The sequence below is a fragment of the Dermacentor andersoni genome, chromosome 11 (assembly GCF_023375885.2).
Source record: "Dermacentor andersoni chromosome 11, qqDerAnde1_hic_scaffold, whole genome shotgun sequence".
Lineage (NCBI taxonomy): Eukaryota > Metazoa > Arthropoda > Arachnida > Ixodida > Ixodidae > Dermacentor > Dermacentor andersoni.
In genome coordinates this window covers 72046165-72061542 of record NC_092824.1, presented here as the reverse complement: position 1 = coordinate 72061542, position 15378 = coordinate 72046165, and the positions used below count along the sequence as shown (strand labels likewise).

The 15378-nt window shown below is 45.1% G+C and overlaps 3 protein-coding genes across 5 annotated transcripts in view; 1 reads left to right on the top strand and 2 right to left on the bottom strand.

Moving 5' to 3' along the window:
- The window catches only part of LOC126518043 (WD repeat-containing protein 76-like), a 35383-nt gene extending 26231 nt beyond the window's left edge, over positions 1-9152 (bottom strand). The window contains exons 1-6 of one of the 2 annotated variants that reach the window (XM_050167899.3): positions 8976-9152; positions 8814-8885; positions 7926-8006; positions 5235-5318; positions 3842-3900; positions 2351-2450 (exon numbers count right to left, since the gene is read on the bottom strand). In XM_050167899.3, coding sequence (XP_050023856.2) covers positions 2351-2450; positions 3842-3900; positions 5235-5318; positions 7926-8006; positions 8814-8885; positions 8976-9023 — 444 coding nt within the window. In that variant the 5' untranslated portion in view covers positions 9024-9152. Of the gene's footprint in view, positions 1-2350; positions 2460-3841; positions 3901-5234; positions 5319-7925; positions 8007-8813; positions 8886-8975 lie in introns of both variants that reach the window. The other variant, XM_050167898.3, reaches the window with a different exon arrangement.
- A 173-nt stretch (positions 9153-9325) lies between these two features.
- Positions 9326-13008, top strand: LOC126519812 (trafficking protein particle complex subunit 13). Its single transcript, XM_050169123.3, has 2 exons — positions 9326-9984; positions 11796-13008. Exons 1-2 carry the CDS (start codon positions 9487-9489, stop codon positions 12543-12545), a joined length of 1248 nt encoding a protein of 415 aa, XP_050025080.1. The 5' UTR covers positions 9326-9486; the 3' UTR covers positions 12546-13008.
- Positions 12853-15378, bottom strand: part of LOC126518038 (tetratricopeptide repeat protein 39B-like) — a 176191-nt gene continuing 173665 nt past the window's right edge. For both annotated transcript variants that reach the window (XM_055064122.2, XM_050167890.3), the window contains one exon: positions 12853-15152. In XM_055064122.2, coding sequence (XP_054920097.1) covers positions 14876-15152 — 277 coding nt within the window. In that variant the 3' untranslated portion in view covers positions 12853-14875. The remainder of the gene's footprint in view (positions 15153-15378) is intronic.

Sequence of the window (15378 nt, the reverse complement as noted above, 5' to 3'; positions counted from 1 at the left end):
TTTTTTCTCACTTTACGGTCACCCTAGAAAAATTACAGTAATTCTTTTTCAAAATATCGTATTTACTCGAATCTAATGCTCGCCTTTTTTTTCGATAAAACGGGTCCAAAAATTGCATGCGGGTTAGAATCGAGTACGAACCTAAATCCACGTTACCATATTGCCATCGGCATTCGAAAAATGGCTGCCTCGTACGCGCTTCTAGCCTAGCTGCTGTAGCTTCCTCCATGTGCATACCTACATGTTGTACGTGTAACCAGGTGCTGGTGTAACCTAGTCTACTGCCTGTCTTCCCGTTTTCTGCGTTTATTCAATCAGCATGGAAGCGCCGACTGCAAAGACATGCCGAGTCCACCATGATGCCACATCTAAAAGGAAAGTTAACATGTGTGCAGAGACGGATGGAAATCGAGCCGCATCACGGGCGTTTGGAGTTCTCAAAACTTGCGTGCGGGACTGGCGCAAACAGAAGGAGAATATTTTCGCCAGCAAAGCAACAAGGAAGGGTTTAAGTGGATCGAAGCAGGGCCGTTTCGCCGAAATAGAAGAGCTGCTTGCGGAATACGTGCAAGAGCAGCGAGCAGCATAGCGGCCTGTAACGACCGATCTGCTCAAAGTACGGGCGATGCAGTTAGCCCTACAGAAAGGGCTAATGCGGAGTGACTTCAAAGCGAGCAGGTGCTGGCTATCAAATTTTATGAAAAGAAAAGGCTTTTCTCTTCGAAGGCGGACAGGGATATGCCAAAAATTGCCCGAAGAATATGAAGAGAAATTGCACAGTTTTCAGCGGTAAGTTTTGAAGTTGCGCCATAGAAATGGCTTCCACTTCAGACAGATTGGAAGTGCCAATCAGACGCCGCTCTAATTTGACATGCCTGCCACCCCAACCGTTGAAAAGAAGGGGGTGAAGCAAGTGCGCGTTTTGTCTTCCGGCCACGAAAAAACTAAGAGTCACCGCAATGCTTTGTTTGCACTGCGGATGGGCACAAGCTGCCCCTGTATCCTATCTTCAGGCGGAAGACGCTCGCAAAAGGAATCGTGTTTCCGATTGGCATGATTGTGCACGGAAATGAAAAAGGTTGGATGACTATGGACTTGGTCACTCACTGGATTGATAAGGTTTGTCGGAAGAGACCCGGCGGCAGTTTGGGTCTGCGTGGGATGCTTGTGCTCAATGCGTTCAGGTGTCACCTTGACCAGCGCATCAAGGACAAGCTGGCTGCATGCAACACCGACCTTGTCTTGATACCCGGCGGCATGACATCGCAGCTCCAGCTGCTCAATGTTAGTTTGAGCAAGCCAGTGAGATAGAATTCGGGCACTCTACGCCAAATAGCTTGTCAGTGGCTGCCACAAATTCAAGCCCGCCAATAAAATGAAGCGCGCCTCGCTGCAGGACTTTGCTGGATGGGTGAAAGATGCATGGTGCACGATCCCATCTGCCATGGTCAACAAGGCTTTTAAAAAGTGCGGGATTTCGAATGCCATGGACTGCACTGAGGACGAGGTGCTTTGATCTGTTGATAGCTAGAAGGAGTTGTCTGATAGCGACGACGAGTGATATCTTTTTGCCTCACGCGACTCGTACCGGTGCAGTGAAAATCTTGGTGGCAAGGTACGCTGCTTCCATTTGTGTTTTTATTCATCGCAACTTTAGTGTATTGGAAATAAAGCTGTTTTTTGCAAATGGGAGAAAATAGTATTTCTATATGAAAGCACCAGGTGCGCGGTATTGTCCTCTTTTTTTTTTTTTTTTTTTTTTGGGGTCGTGGAAAACGGGTGCGTGTTACAGTCGAGGTTTTCATTTTTTTTTATGTTTCGGTCACAGAAAACAGGTGTGCGTTAGAGTCGAGTAAATACGGTAGCCTCAGAAGAATTAGAATCTGCGATAAAAAAAAAAATCGACCCTGGGCGATTGCATATGGCGAAAAAAATCGACCTTCATAGGGTTAATCCACACCGCTGTCTTCCTCCGCGATTGTTTATATTTAATTTCAATTCCACATTATTCTGTGTGGCAACCCACGTGAAAGAAAAAAAAAAGAATTATGACCCAGGTGTGTCGTTTTCGTGCACATTGTAGTTTGAAGACAGTGAACAAACTTGATGCAGCATGCCGTTTTAAATAGAAAGATGTTAGAAATCTCGATTCAGGCATTACTGTCATAACAGATGTCAACTTGCTTTAGAAGGTGCTGCAATTACTGTCTACTCCGTCTACGCTGGCAGCTCCTTCCTCCCTACTGTCACTGCCCGACGAGCGGAAGTGCAAACATTGTAAAATGGACTCTTGCTTCTCCTGTCCTTCCCACTTCTGTACGACAATGATCGATGACTCAGCATCCCTTACTTGGTAGAAAGAGACTTGATTCTCAGGTAGAGCTGGCTTGTTCTGCAGTCGCAGACTTTTCCTGGCCGCCACGTGCTCGACATCCCGCCTTGGTTTCTTCCTGCGATTGCTGCGAGATGTAAGCAGCAGAAAACAATCTTGAATGATGGCAGCGCGCTACTGTGAAATAAGGCACTCAGACACAAAGACAGAACGAAGGCTACACTGGATAAGTGCGATCCAGTGCCACGTTTGTCCAGTGTCATCTTCATTTTTTTCTCCTTTGTGATCCCAAGGGTCTTATTCCACAATATACACCACAACCAACTAGCCCCCAACCTTAGCTCTTCTAGAAACTATCTTGTTGGTGAGACATTTTATTTTTTTCATTTGCTTTCGAATTTGGCTGCTTCCACAACATAAATTCCAATGATGCTTTCAAATGCGTAGACATTTTCCCATGAGATGATTAAGAAAATTTAAAGTATGACACTGAAATAAATGTTGATTAATTTTTTTTTTAAATCAGGTTTCGACAAATGGAGGTTTGAGTATACGTCTCCGGAGAGCCCAAAACTGGTGTTAGTCTTAGATACCTACAAAGTAAACATGCCATAAGCACCGACTGGTTTCTGAAATTGCAAAAGGCTCGCTGTTAATTTTAACAAACTTAAATGGTAAATATTAGTTAACTAAAGGGATAGTTAGCCTGTGCAAACCCTTTTGCATGAAGGATATCTGTCTGCAGAAACAAACAAGGCGACTCCCTACCACAAAGATGCTTCTCGGATTGAATTGGCTCAACTCTTGGCTTGCATAAACAAAGGCTACTGAGCTTAGCCGAAAGCGCGATTCCAAGGGTATTAAGGCGAAGCTTTCTTTGGCTCTTTCCCCTGCTCTACGAGCACTGCCTGCAGCTGTCTTGCCAATAATGCACAATAACTAGAGCCACCAGGTATGCACAAGTGGGTATGTGAACAGTCTTGGCGAATCTCCCATCATGGGTGTGTGCCGCTCGATAGGTGCCCGAATAGACAATCAGGACAAGAGGCAAGCATAAAACAGAAAATACCGACTACAGAGACGGACGTGAAGTCAGCGTCAAAAGCAGTCAAGTGTGGAGAAAGAAGTTAAGTAAGCAAGGTGAGACTGGTGGCTGCATAGAGTGAGAAAGCATTGAGCTACGTAGAAATGAAGCAGAAGTAAAAACGTATTGGTAAACGCCAGAGAAAGCTTCGCTTTTCACCAATTTCCTGATATGTGTTGGATCCGCAGTTTTTCTTTTATTTTAGGAACTCCGTGACACTTGTGCACTTTCAAAGCCTCGGAAAATGCCATTGTCACACGTTTTCAGGGAGTGCAATGAACCCTGGCATTGTAGTCGGACATGAAACCAGCAAGGTCAAAATTACATGCATCATGCAGACCCCACAAACAGACTCCTATAATCACGTAGCTGAGCACTGCTGCAAAACAAAATTTCAATACAAGCCATGCAGGAAGAATGCCTACGTTGAAGGTGACGACTTGGCAGGCGTGTGTACTCGAGGAGGCACTACTGGAACCTTCAACTGGAAAAAAAAAAAAGAATGAATGAATGAAAGAAAGAAAAAGGTACAGCAGACCGCGTTAATATACCACAAGTTACGCTACAGTAGCAACATCAGTGTCGAGATAAGAAATGCTCTTCAAGCAAGTTATGGGATTTGAAGAGCTCGTTAAAATGAAAAACAAGAAAGCAAATCTTTATTTTTCTCCTCGTCTAACTTTCCTTGGCTTTCATCATTAACCCTTTAACCGGCAATCATGAGCTGTACTCATCATGGGAGGCTGTACCAATTTCGCGAATGACAGGTCATGCTCGTTCAACCAGATGTTGGGCTGCTCCACTGCCAAAGACAACTTGCGATCAATAATTGGCTGCGGTTTCAATTTCCAACACTAGAGGGCAGTAGAAGTCCAGAAAAAAAAAAGTAAGCAAGTACCAAGTAATATAAGGGTGGCTTGTTGGGCTAGTTGATACATGTTTATACTAAGAGAATACCAGCAACTTTGAGAACGCTGGTATTTCTCTGCTGGTGCGAAAATGCTGGTACTCTCTTAGTATACAGTCGAACCCAGATATATTGAATCTGAAGGGAATCACAAATAAGTGTGATATAGTATAGGTAATTCGATATACAAAATAAAAATATATGAAAATTTCCCAAGGGATTTTGCAACTGTTCGTTCTACACAATAATTTGTTATATATGGGTTCTATATATCCGGGTGCGACTGTATATTTTCGCAATCAGAATGGCATCAATAAAATGATTACATAAAAAAGATTTTGGAAATTTGGTACATTTTTCTGGGATTAACTTCGGGGTTAAAGGGTTAACCCTACAAAGCCAGCACATTATGCCACATCAAAGGGCCCACAAAAATGGCTAAATGGTCCACCATGTCGCACGCTCCTTTCCTACAGGCATGGAGCCAATTTAGACTCCCTGAAGAGTAACGTCCAATACTTTGCCTCCATCCCTTCATGAGCTTGAAGTAATCTCCCATAAAGATGTTTTCACCCCCACTACATCATCAAAATATTAAAAATTAAATTCTGGGGTGTTAGGTGCCAAAACCACAATATGATTATGAGGCACACCGTAGTAAGGCACTTCAGATTAATTTTTGCCACCAGGGGTTCTTTAGCAAACACATAAATCGAAGTACCCAAGTACTTTTGCATTTCACCCCTGCTGATGCTTGCTGCTGCTTGTTATGATCTGCAACGCACTCAAAAATAATGCTGCACTAGGAAGCCCAGAGGTAAACAAGGCCATACACGTCTCCTGTAAGACTTCACAATGTCTTCCAAGAGGGCACATGAAATACAAAGGCCAAGAGTTGTGTGTGAACATACCTCATCAACGCCAAGAGATTCCAGGAAAGCCATCTTTTCCGCAATGTTCTTCTGAATCATCGATCGGTAAGACTCTTCTTCCTCCTAAAATTTTGTGGAAAGAAGAAATCTTAACGAAAGGTCATGATTACCACAGAAAGAGTGAAATGTATAGTATGGTCCACTGTTAACCCTTTAACGCCAGTTGTTGCGAAACTGTGACATACCGACTAAGGGCAGCCTATGTTCTGGCAGTATGTTTTCTGGCTCAAGTGCCGTTTGTCATGCATTTGTGATAAACAATGTTTTCCGGCACTAACATGCGGTGCCGTCTAGGAGGGAAGCTGGCAGCTATTGTTTGGAGTCGCGATCGAATAGGTGCTCATGTGTGCAATGTGTCATGTGTCCACCAGCTTTCGAGTACATAAAATAATCTCAGTTGATGCTTGGTGCAATAGCGTGGCGACAAGCAGAAAACAAGTATACAGGTAAGCAAACAACAAAAACTGCATAAGGCCATATAGACCCTCTTCACTGAAATCCGGTGGGCACCGCCATGTTTTATCACGTGGTGACGCATTAAATGCTTGCCTCAGCTGCCCCCGTTGCCTCCGTGCTTACTATGAATGTGCATGACACCCCGATGCGGCTCAGCAAACCTGTTTTGGCTGACTTCGACGACGTGAAGCTTTGGCCACAGGCTCAGAAGATATGTAAGCACTTTAGGTGCTTCTACGCCCTGTTCAAACAGCACGAGCAGCGTACACTGTGCTTGTACTAAAGCAGGGCTGTATTTCAAGCTGGCCAAACTGTCAGCCTATGAATTTTGAAGCAGCGGTTCCTCATGTTTTTCACTCCATAATATGCCATGGTGCAGTCACTACCTGATAGTTTATTTTCTGCCTAATTGCTTGCAGATGTGCTCAGTTGCGATAGATTTGATCTTGCTGCGCACAATGCTGGGAGTCTAAATGTTCTGTACTTTGTAATAGCTCGTGGCAAAGATGTATTATTGCTAGCCATTCACTTACTCTTGTGGACCGCCCAGAAAACGTTCAGCTTCGGACATTTATGTGTAGTTGCCATCACCCATGCTTTGGCGCATTAGTTGAAGTGTGCGCCCATTCATTACTTCTTGATATGTTGGCGATATAGTGGGCATAAGATACAGGGGAGAAGGCAGGACCAGAGTGCATGAGAACTGATGGAGGCATATCACATAAAAAGGAAAGGCCAAGAGTGTGTTAGTGATACTTCCATTAGGTTGTTTCAATCCGAGATAGATTTTTTTTATACTTCGTTGCCCCACTAGCTTGATGAGTGGATGAGTGTTCTTGTTGCTGAATTCTGTGCATGTTCTATTTGTCTATATATTGCCACAGGTTACCATGAATAAACCAGTTGAAAGTTACTGCCCATGCCGTTTTTGTGTTCTCCTCTGCTGTCCCCGTTTTTATTTGCGGTCAATATGATATGTAGTGGGCACAAGTTTGCGCGCGAGCTGGGGTGGACCTGTGTAAAGTGCGAGAAACTATTATGCCAGGAAGTGGCACTACTTCCTTTGTCAATGTAACGAGTGCCACTCACTCTTGGCGACGTTCCAGGGGTGAAGCACTTTCTTTGGATGTTAACAATACAATGCTGGCGGAAGAGTGAATTTTTCCATCCTCGAGAAAAACCGTGGATTGCTAAGGGCCGGCAACACAGGCCGTCCTTATGTAGCAGCTGTCCGTGGACTTGGTCGCGCAGATTCATTCCAATCCTTAATATGCCAGTCACTATTTTTGCAGACATCACTGCATATGTCTTTCCTCTACCATTCCACATCTCGCAGCATGAATGGAGCACAGTGTGCTATCAAACGCTCAGTTGCATTTCCCACAGCTGATCACACAGTAGCAGGGCAGAGGCAGTAATGGTTTCGTACTCGTGCGCTTTGGCAGCAATGTGCAGTGCAGTGCCCAAAGTGCAGTCATGTTCGTGTAGAACAAACTGCTCCATGAAAAGGGTTTATACGAACTTGTTTGTGGCACATTTTGCTGTCCATCGTGCATGTACTTATGCTGTGTCCTATTAGGCAATGTCTTCAACACACACATCAAAACTGCTCCGCTCTGGCCTGTCTCGCCTACGACACAGCGCTGACACCTTCCCCAGGCGAGTTCCGAGCAATGCACTCCACAGCGGTTGACCTCATTTTCCCTCCGCGGGGACCTCTGCCACCGCCGACGGTGCTCGATGCGATAAACAAGCTTTCACCCATTCCAGGCTGTTTATGCCTTTTAGACAACCATGCGTTACATGTACATCCATGTGCCGATGACTCACACAACTGACATAACAGCTTACTGATTTCAAAATAACCAAGATTAAAAATCCCCTTTTGACAAGGCAGAAGGAGTGCTAGCTCTAACTTGACCAATATTTTACAACTGCTAAGCGTAGAGTGCTCCATGAAGGCAGCACAGCAGTAACGGAATAAGTTTGGCCAAATGGGGTCCTTTAACATGCACCTAAATCATGGTACAAGAGAGTTTTTGCATTTCGCTCCAATCAGAATAAAGATTTCAATTGAAGATCACATTATGTTCACTACTTGTAATACACAATACTGAAAAGTGCAAAACTATGCCTTATGCGTATTGCAGTGCATGGACTACAAGTGCAAATGTCAATGAATACAGAGATGTTCAAAACGCCAACGAGAGCTACCTTCTCAACTTTTTGTTCCTGTACGGCCTCATTTTCGTCTGCAGGTCGCTTCTTTTTCTTTGCAGAGCGGTCCTTGCCGTCCTGTACGAAACAAACAAGGCAGCCACCGAGCTTCAGGAAAGCCATTTAGAAACAACTCACAAATATGTGTGCTGCAAACCAAGCAGCAAACACAGCAATGTTCCCAATGCTTGTTAGTTCACTGCTGGATGCATTGAATGTTGCATAGACAAGAAAAAAAGATTCTTCTGGCTTAGCCTTTTTCAAGCTGAAGTTTTGGTTCACTTTAAATACCACATTTGAGTACAATACGTGCCTGTTTAATCTACAACTATTCAGAATTTCACACCTGCAGTGATGCTGCCCTATTAAAAAGAAGAGAGACTCGGCAGCCTCAAGTCATATGCCTGCACTAAGCAGCTAGACTTTAATGTACTCCTTCACATGACTTAGCAACCCAGTCATAGATGCGAGAGTGGTATTCCCTTAAGCGACACTCTGTACTGCTATAGTTACTACCAATTTGTGCACCTGCCAGCAGGAATACTGCACCTGTAACAGAATACACCACAACACTCCAGATATTTGTGAAAAACGAGAATGAACAAGCTAGATGCTTAGCCGGACAGCTGCATCCCTGGAGCATGACATATTTAGTGGTTTATTATAATCACTTCAAATATATTCGAACAAGTTAATGCAATAAACCTATATTTCGGTAAATTTGAGAACACTTGCGTCATTTGTTCGCCAAGCGTACATGAAGAAATAGTTTTGACGCCGCTGTACATTTCGTTCCAACGCGAACATCGTTTTAGTTTAGGCGCCGTGCAGGCGCTTCGACGCCAGACACAATTGCAAGAAGTGACACCACAGCGCTCCACGAACCTGCTCTCCTCCTTCTCTCGTCGCGGGCTCTTCTACCACCGCCTTCAGCAAACGCTTGAGGGTGAGCCTCGCCTGTTACATGAAGCAAGAGGTAGCGTGGTGGCCATGAGAAACGCCATAAAAAAGGCGCTGCATCAAAGAAAGAAAAATACGAGCACTCACTGAAATCCGCGTGGATGGACCATAGAACGACGATGCCACGGCACTCATGGCGAATTCAAACTCGACTGCCACAGTTTAGTAAGATGGCAAAATAACTTTTTCCGCACACTTCGCACGCGCGCTTCTTTACATGCCTGAGCTTGCCGCCTGCTCGGTAACTTTTACGCGCGAACCTGCGCGAACGCCAAAAACCCAGTCATGTGACTTAAGTCACGTCGTGTCAATCCGTTATCCGTTACCTATTTAATTTATGTGTGTACTTTATGCACTTTATGGGTTACTCATTATTTATTAAAAGTTTATTTTCAGAAATCAAGATTTTATGTATTAACGTTCTGTCGCTGAAAGTCGCCACTGTCGCAACAACATACAACATGGCGGTGGGCGTGTGCGAGCTGGCGGCGTGTTGTTGGTAATGCTCGTCGGCGCCCCGGCTGCGGACAGCGATCAAATTCCGCGTCGATCTGTTCGATCAGTCTCGCGTGCATGTTCATAGACGAGCGCCGCGATCATGGACCACAGGGACCAGTTGCTCGCGCTAAAGGTGATGCGTCTGACGCGGCCTTCTCTCTTCACGACGTTGCCAGTCGTGTGCGACTCGCGGGACATCCCGGGCAGCATGTGGATGCAAGAGCTCAAGCAAGACCTCGGCGCCCCGTTGGGTCTCGAGCTGTTCGGCGCGGGCAGCTTCCTCATGCTTCCCCAGAGCTTTGGCAACATCTACCTCGGCGAGACGTTTTCCTGCTACATGAGCGTCCACAACGATAGCCAGACCACCGTGCGCGACGTGTCGGTAAGGGCCGAGCTGCAGACAGACTCGCAGAAGGTGTTGCTGACCGGCCGCGCCGACGGTGCCGACGCGGTCGCCGAACTGGCGCCCAACCGCAGTATCGACGAGGTGATCCATCACGAGGTGAAGGACATCAACACGCACATTCTTGTCTGCACCGTCAACTACTCCACGCAGGCAGGGGAGAAACTGCACTTCCGCAAGTTCTTCAAGTTCCAGGTCAGAAATGTTGCGACTGTTTCTACCATTGTTGTGTGCGTCAGTGCCACGTGTGCCACCGGGCGATACATTTTGCTAGCGATTGTTGGAACATCGAATTATTCGATACTACGAAATTCTCTTTAAAATATTGTTGTACGTTCCATAACGAAACCAGTAGCATGAAACGCAATATTGTTTTCGTTACAGCAACGAAAAAGAGCGACGACAAGAGTACGCGCATGCTTGACTGTGCCATCTACTACTCACCACAAGCGCGGGCGAAGATGTGTAAATGCTGCGAGTTCAGAGTCGGAAAAGTTTGCAATCAGCAATGTCACTGCAAGTTAGTGCTACTACATACCATACTGCTGCGGCCGAGTTCTTTGTCGCAGTGTGTAAATGCGAGTGAAACACACTGTTGTAGCAAGTTGTTGGGTATGACAAAACAAGTGTAATGCTTGGCTGTGATGTTCTGTGATGAATTCAATATTCGGAAAGATCAATTACCACAAAGCTGAAATTGAACTGTTCATAGCCCAAGATTGTACAATTAACTACCGTGTGCCAGAAGGAAACCATTCAACAGTAGCTTTCTAAGAATAGATATAAGCATGTCCATAGCAAATTATGGCACACACTGAATAAATGTAAGGTCTGGTTAGCTGTGCATCATTTTAGTGTGGAGTATGGTTTCTTTGGGTCTGTTCCATTCATAGTTTGCGGCACCAGACCTCTATTCTAAATCACATTTGGAGATACCTTCGATGTTATGCAACATCTCATTGGAATGATGGGCCTTCTGCCCTTTGTTGTATCTGTTGAACACTCACTGAAATTTATATCTCTTATAAAGTCATTTAAAATACAGCCCCATTTAAATGCTGTGCAGCTCTCGTGGAAACATGCACCAAGAATGCTGTCCTCAGTTGCAGTGCAAAAGCACCTTATTGATGACAAACATTGAGCTGGCATTTATCAACACAATGAATGGATGTTTCCAGAGAACGTGCAAAAAAAGCTTTTGACAACGTTTATACAGTTGAACCTCAATACAATGCAGTTGCATCGTACATGAGCCTACCTTCGTTAGAAGCAGATATTTGTCGCATGCCGATATTGGCGATAAATTTTTAAAATGTACTTCATTATATCCATGTTCCTTTATTGAGGTTAAATTATACACAACCGTAATTCTGCCTTGCACTTCCAGAAGTGTTTTTCCGGCATGTGTTAGGTTTGTTACTGCTACAGTATCGAACTGAGGAAGCATTATTCATGGTGCAGCATGGCGAGATTCTTTCTTCCTCGTCCCATTCCTTGCAGAGTAGCAGGAAGACGAAAATACGCTGGATAAACACTCTGCTTTTTCAACAAAGAGCTTCCTCTTCTTTCTTAAAAGTAACTGTAAACATAAACTGTGGCCATGAATAAAGGTCACTTACCTCGTTCCTTCAGCAATGTTGAAAACTGTATCCACATGGCATTTGTCCAGAGACCACAAAATGAAGCTGCCACACTACACAATGCTTTCTTGACGTAATTTATGAAAGGCAAGAATATGCATTGCATCTCACAAAAGACAAAACACAGTGAAAAAAAAATTCATACAAAATGGTAACCTTGCGTTGAAAGCGTGTATAGCTTGAGGCTATGCAGGAATACCATGGGCGACTGCGACACAATGTGGAAAAACATTCTAGGCGAGATTTTAATTTCAACTTTATTGCAAAGGTCCATGCTCTGCACCTTTGCAACTTGCTTATATATTCGCCCATCCACAGGTGCACCTAAGGCAACTGTGTTTTAACCAGAGTGCAATATTGTTCCAGGTTTACAAGCCACTTGATGTCAAGACGAAGTTTTACAATGCAGAGTCAGATGAGGTCTACCTCGAAGCGCAGTTGCAGAACATCACCTCCTCGCCAATATGCCTAGAGAAAGTGGCACTTGAACCCTCCCCACACTTCAGCGTGTGCCAGCTCAACATGTGCGGAGACAGTCAGAGCGTCTTCGGTCCCGTGAATTTTTTGAACCCGCACGACACGCGGCAGTACTTGTTCAGCCTTTCGCCCCAGTCGCCGTCCGAAACAAGCGACCTGGTTACGCAGCCCGAAAGACGCCGAAGCGGTGTCACCAGCATCGGGAAGCTCGACATCGTCTGGCGGTCGGCCATGGGCGAGAAGGGACGTCTGCAGACGTCGCAGTTGGAACGGATAGCCCCCGGCTATGAAGACATCAAGCTCACCATCGAGTCAGCACCGAGCACTGTAAACTTGGAGGAGCCGTTTGAGATTGCCTGCTCCGTGATGAACACGTGTCAGAGGACGATGGACCTGGTTCTTGTGCTTGAAAACTTGCCGTCTTCAGGGCTGCTCTGGCAAGGTATGTCGGGGCAGAGCCTCGGCAAGCTGGAGCCTCAAGCCACTGTTCGCATCAAGCTCGAGGCCGTGCCTTTCAGGACGGGGCTCCAGAGCATCTCGGGCATCAAGCTGTCGGACACTTACCTCAAACAGACGTACGACTATGATGAGATAGCATGTGTGCTCGTGTGTGCGAACGGAACGACAGTTTCGTGCTGATTGCGGCTTGTGTCTATCCTAGTATTGATTTCGATGTTTCGTCATTTGGGAGAAGCTAATGTTGCCTTGTGGCATTACTGTACTGACAGACGAACTATGATGTGAAAGATGTACTCTGTTGCTATTGTGCTGAATTGTATGCATTCCCAATGTTAAGAAGTTATTGAGGTGGTTGTATTTGTTATAACTTGTTGAGGAATATAATTGCTGGACGAATTTTATTACTAATTTAGATTTTCGTGGTCTTTTCTAACGCTCATTTTCATGAAACTGTGTGAAATGACATTCAAAATAAAAAACACCACACTTTAGAGTTCTGGTTTTATTGGCTAGAGATATAAGCATGCTTGTAAGACTGGCCGACAAACTTGAACTACACATATATCTCTCTTTTCGTACAGTAAATCTCATCTATATTCAACGGAATGTATCACAAGAATGTACACAAAATGGGGGGGGGGGGGGGGAAACAAACACCTCCTGGCTGCCTTGGCAGCAAGGTTCGTGCCCTCCAAAGTAAATTAAGTGGCTTTTCTCCTGTACAGTCAGAGACAAAGGTTTGCGTACCACAGGTTGGATGAAAGACTATCTTTGCTGTCTGAAACTGACCAGTGCAATACAATGTCTGCGTGCTGAGCCTTCTCACTGCACTCGAGAAATCCACTTTTCAAGCTTAAAGTGCGAGTTAATACAGCCTGTCCAAGGAATCTATGGTCCGCTAACGTCTGCCCACAAATGTACAAGCGCTGATCAAATGAAGTTGCGAGAAGAAAACACATTTTAAGTGGAGTGACTTCCTTGAGTGTATGGATTCTGACATCAGCACAGCATTACGTCACATGTCCCATCTCTGGTGCTAACGTAAAACCAATTTTTAAAAAAGTAGAGCCTTGAACAATCTTGAGAGTGCGCTGTTGTGCAGAATGTCTAGCAAAATGCTTACCCTGGCTTGATCCCTCCAGAAGCTGATCTGTGCATGCCATCCGAAATTTTAGTTTTTGTACGCTTTATTTAACTGCACATAAAAAACAATTAGTTTTGTTGAAGCCACATTTTCAAGTGCAGCTGAAGATAATGAAGATGCAAGCTACACATCAATAGTGAGAAAAAACAAACATCCACTTAGGCCTTGGTTTAACATTGATAAGCAAGACTATGAACTACTTTACTTTTTTTCACTCATTGACAGGGACCATGAGACAGTATGCATGCATAAAGAACATAAGTTGTGTTGTGTGCATTCTGATTTGTGCGTGCCTAAGTTGCAAGAGCAACAGCCTTCTTGAAGGATCTAATGAACATTTGTCAAATTGCATTGTTTGTGACAGGCACACGCAAAGCTAGGATTGCTTGGGGCACAGGGAAGTGATAATGCACAAAACTGAGGTACCTCTCGCAGGAAGAAAAAAAAAACACCCTTGACACGTAACATGTTTGAGTGCCAGAATAAAATGCAAGATGCTCATTTTTTGCTCTTATTCTTCCTACTTCGGTTCACTACAGCTTTGAGCCCAAACGAACCCTTACTGAACGTTTTGTCTGACATTACGATGCCAACGAGTGCTGCGACACTGCAAGAACAAAGCTTTAAGGTGCCACATAAGTGTTATAATACATGAATCAACAGCTGGCTAGTGTAACAGTCTGCAGCCTATTACCAGTGTGGCTAAAGCCAGCAGTACTAGTAGCCTAGCTGAGCTGACACTTTTAATAAATGTTAGTCCCAAGACGAGACAGCATGAGAGCATTTGTTCACGGAGAATGGCCACTGAACACAACTACCTCAAGACATTTCCTTTGCTTTTTTTTTTTTCTCACTACAGGGAGCATGCATTCTACACTTCTCGCAGCTAGTTGCATGCGCCAACTCTTGGTGCCAGTGAAAAGCAATGGCCATCACACAAAAACGAAAGTACGACTCTAAAAGTGTGCACGCTTGCCAGGCACAACAGTTTGCCTGCTGTCCCACAATAGCAGCGCTGACGCGAACGGAAGGGGGGGGGGGGGGGGCACGCAAGCGTATGCGTAACGTGTGAACAATGACAGAAGAAGAATAACACGAGTGCCAACACTCTGATCACAGAGCCGGAATGATTGCGGTGACCCAAGTTTGTATCCGCGACGACCAGTTAGCCATCACACTCTTTGCCTTTGTCTCGAGGCTCAACCTTTGAGCTGGATCTTGCACGAGCCCATCAAGCTGAAGAAAGAATAAGATAAAAACAAAGGTGCCTTTGCAACAAGCTCTTGACTGGCCAAAAATGCGGGATCTTGGTGCGCAGTCGCATGTGCTTGGGGATGTTGTTTCTCCCTCGGGAATGATCGGAGACTCAGTCGGCACCCACGATGCCTTCCTCGCCAGCGTTCGGAATGGGCGGGTGCATCACTTTCTTTGTGATACCCGGGCTGGTGCTCAGGAAAGGAAAGCCGTTGACCATTACGCCGTGCGTTGGCGTGTTCAAGGGCGAAGGAAACGGAGAGTTTGTGGGCGACGGCGTTGTCGGGTCAGATCGGGGCGACAGGTGGCCTCCGGTGCGGAGCGACTTGAGTGCCGAGTGAATCCGGAAATGTACCAGAGACTCGAGCAAGTAGTCACGGTAGTTGTTCCTACACAGAAGACAGAAAAAGGAAAAGCTGGTTAGTTTTCTTTGTACCATGCTTCTTCAAATAAAGATAAGTGCCAGAAAAAAAAATCATGCACAGTGTTTTAGAAAGGTCTATGGCCCTCCGAATTCGTGAATAGAGGCAAGAATAAAGGATGAAGGGAAAATTAACCATACACTTCATGGGCCTCTACCTGCTTGGAAATTTTCTTGTACTGCACACATCTTTC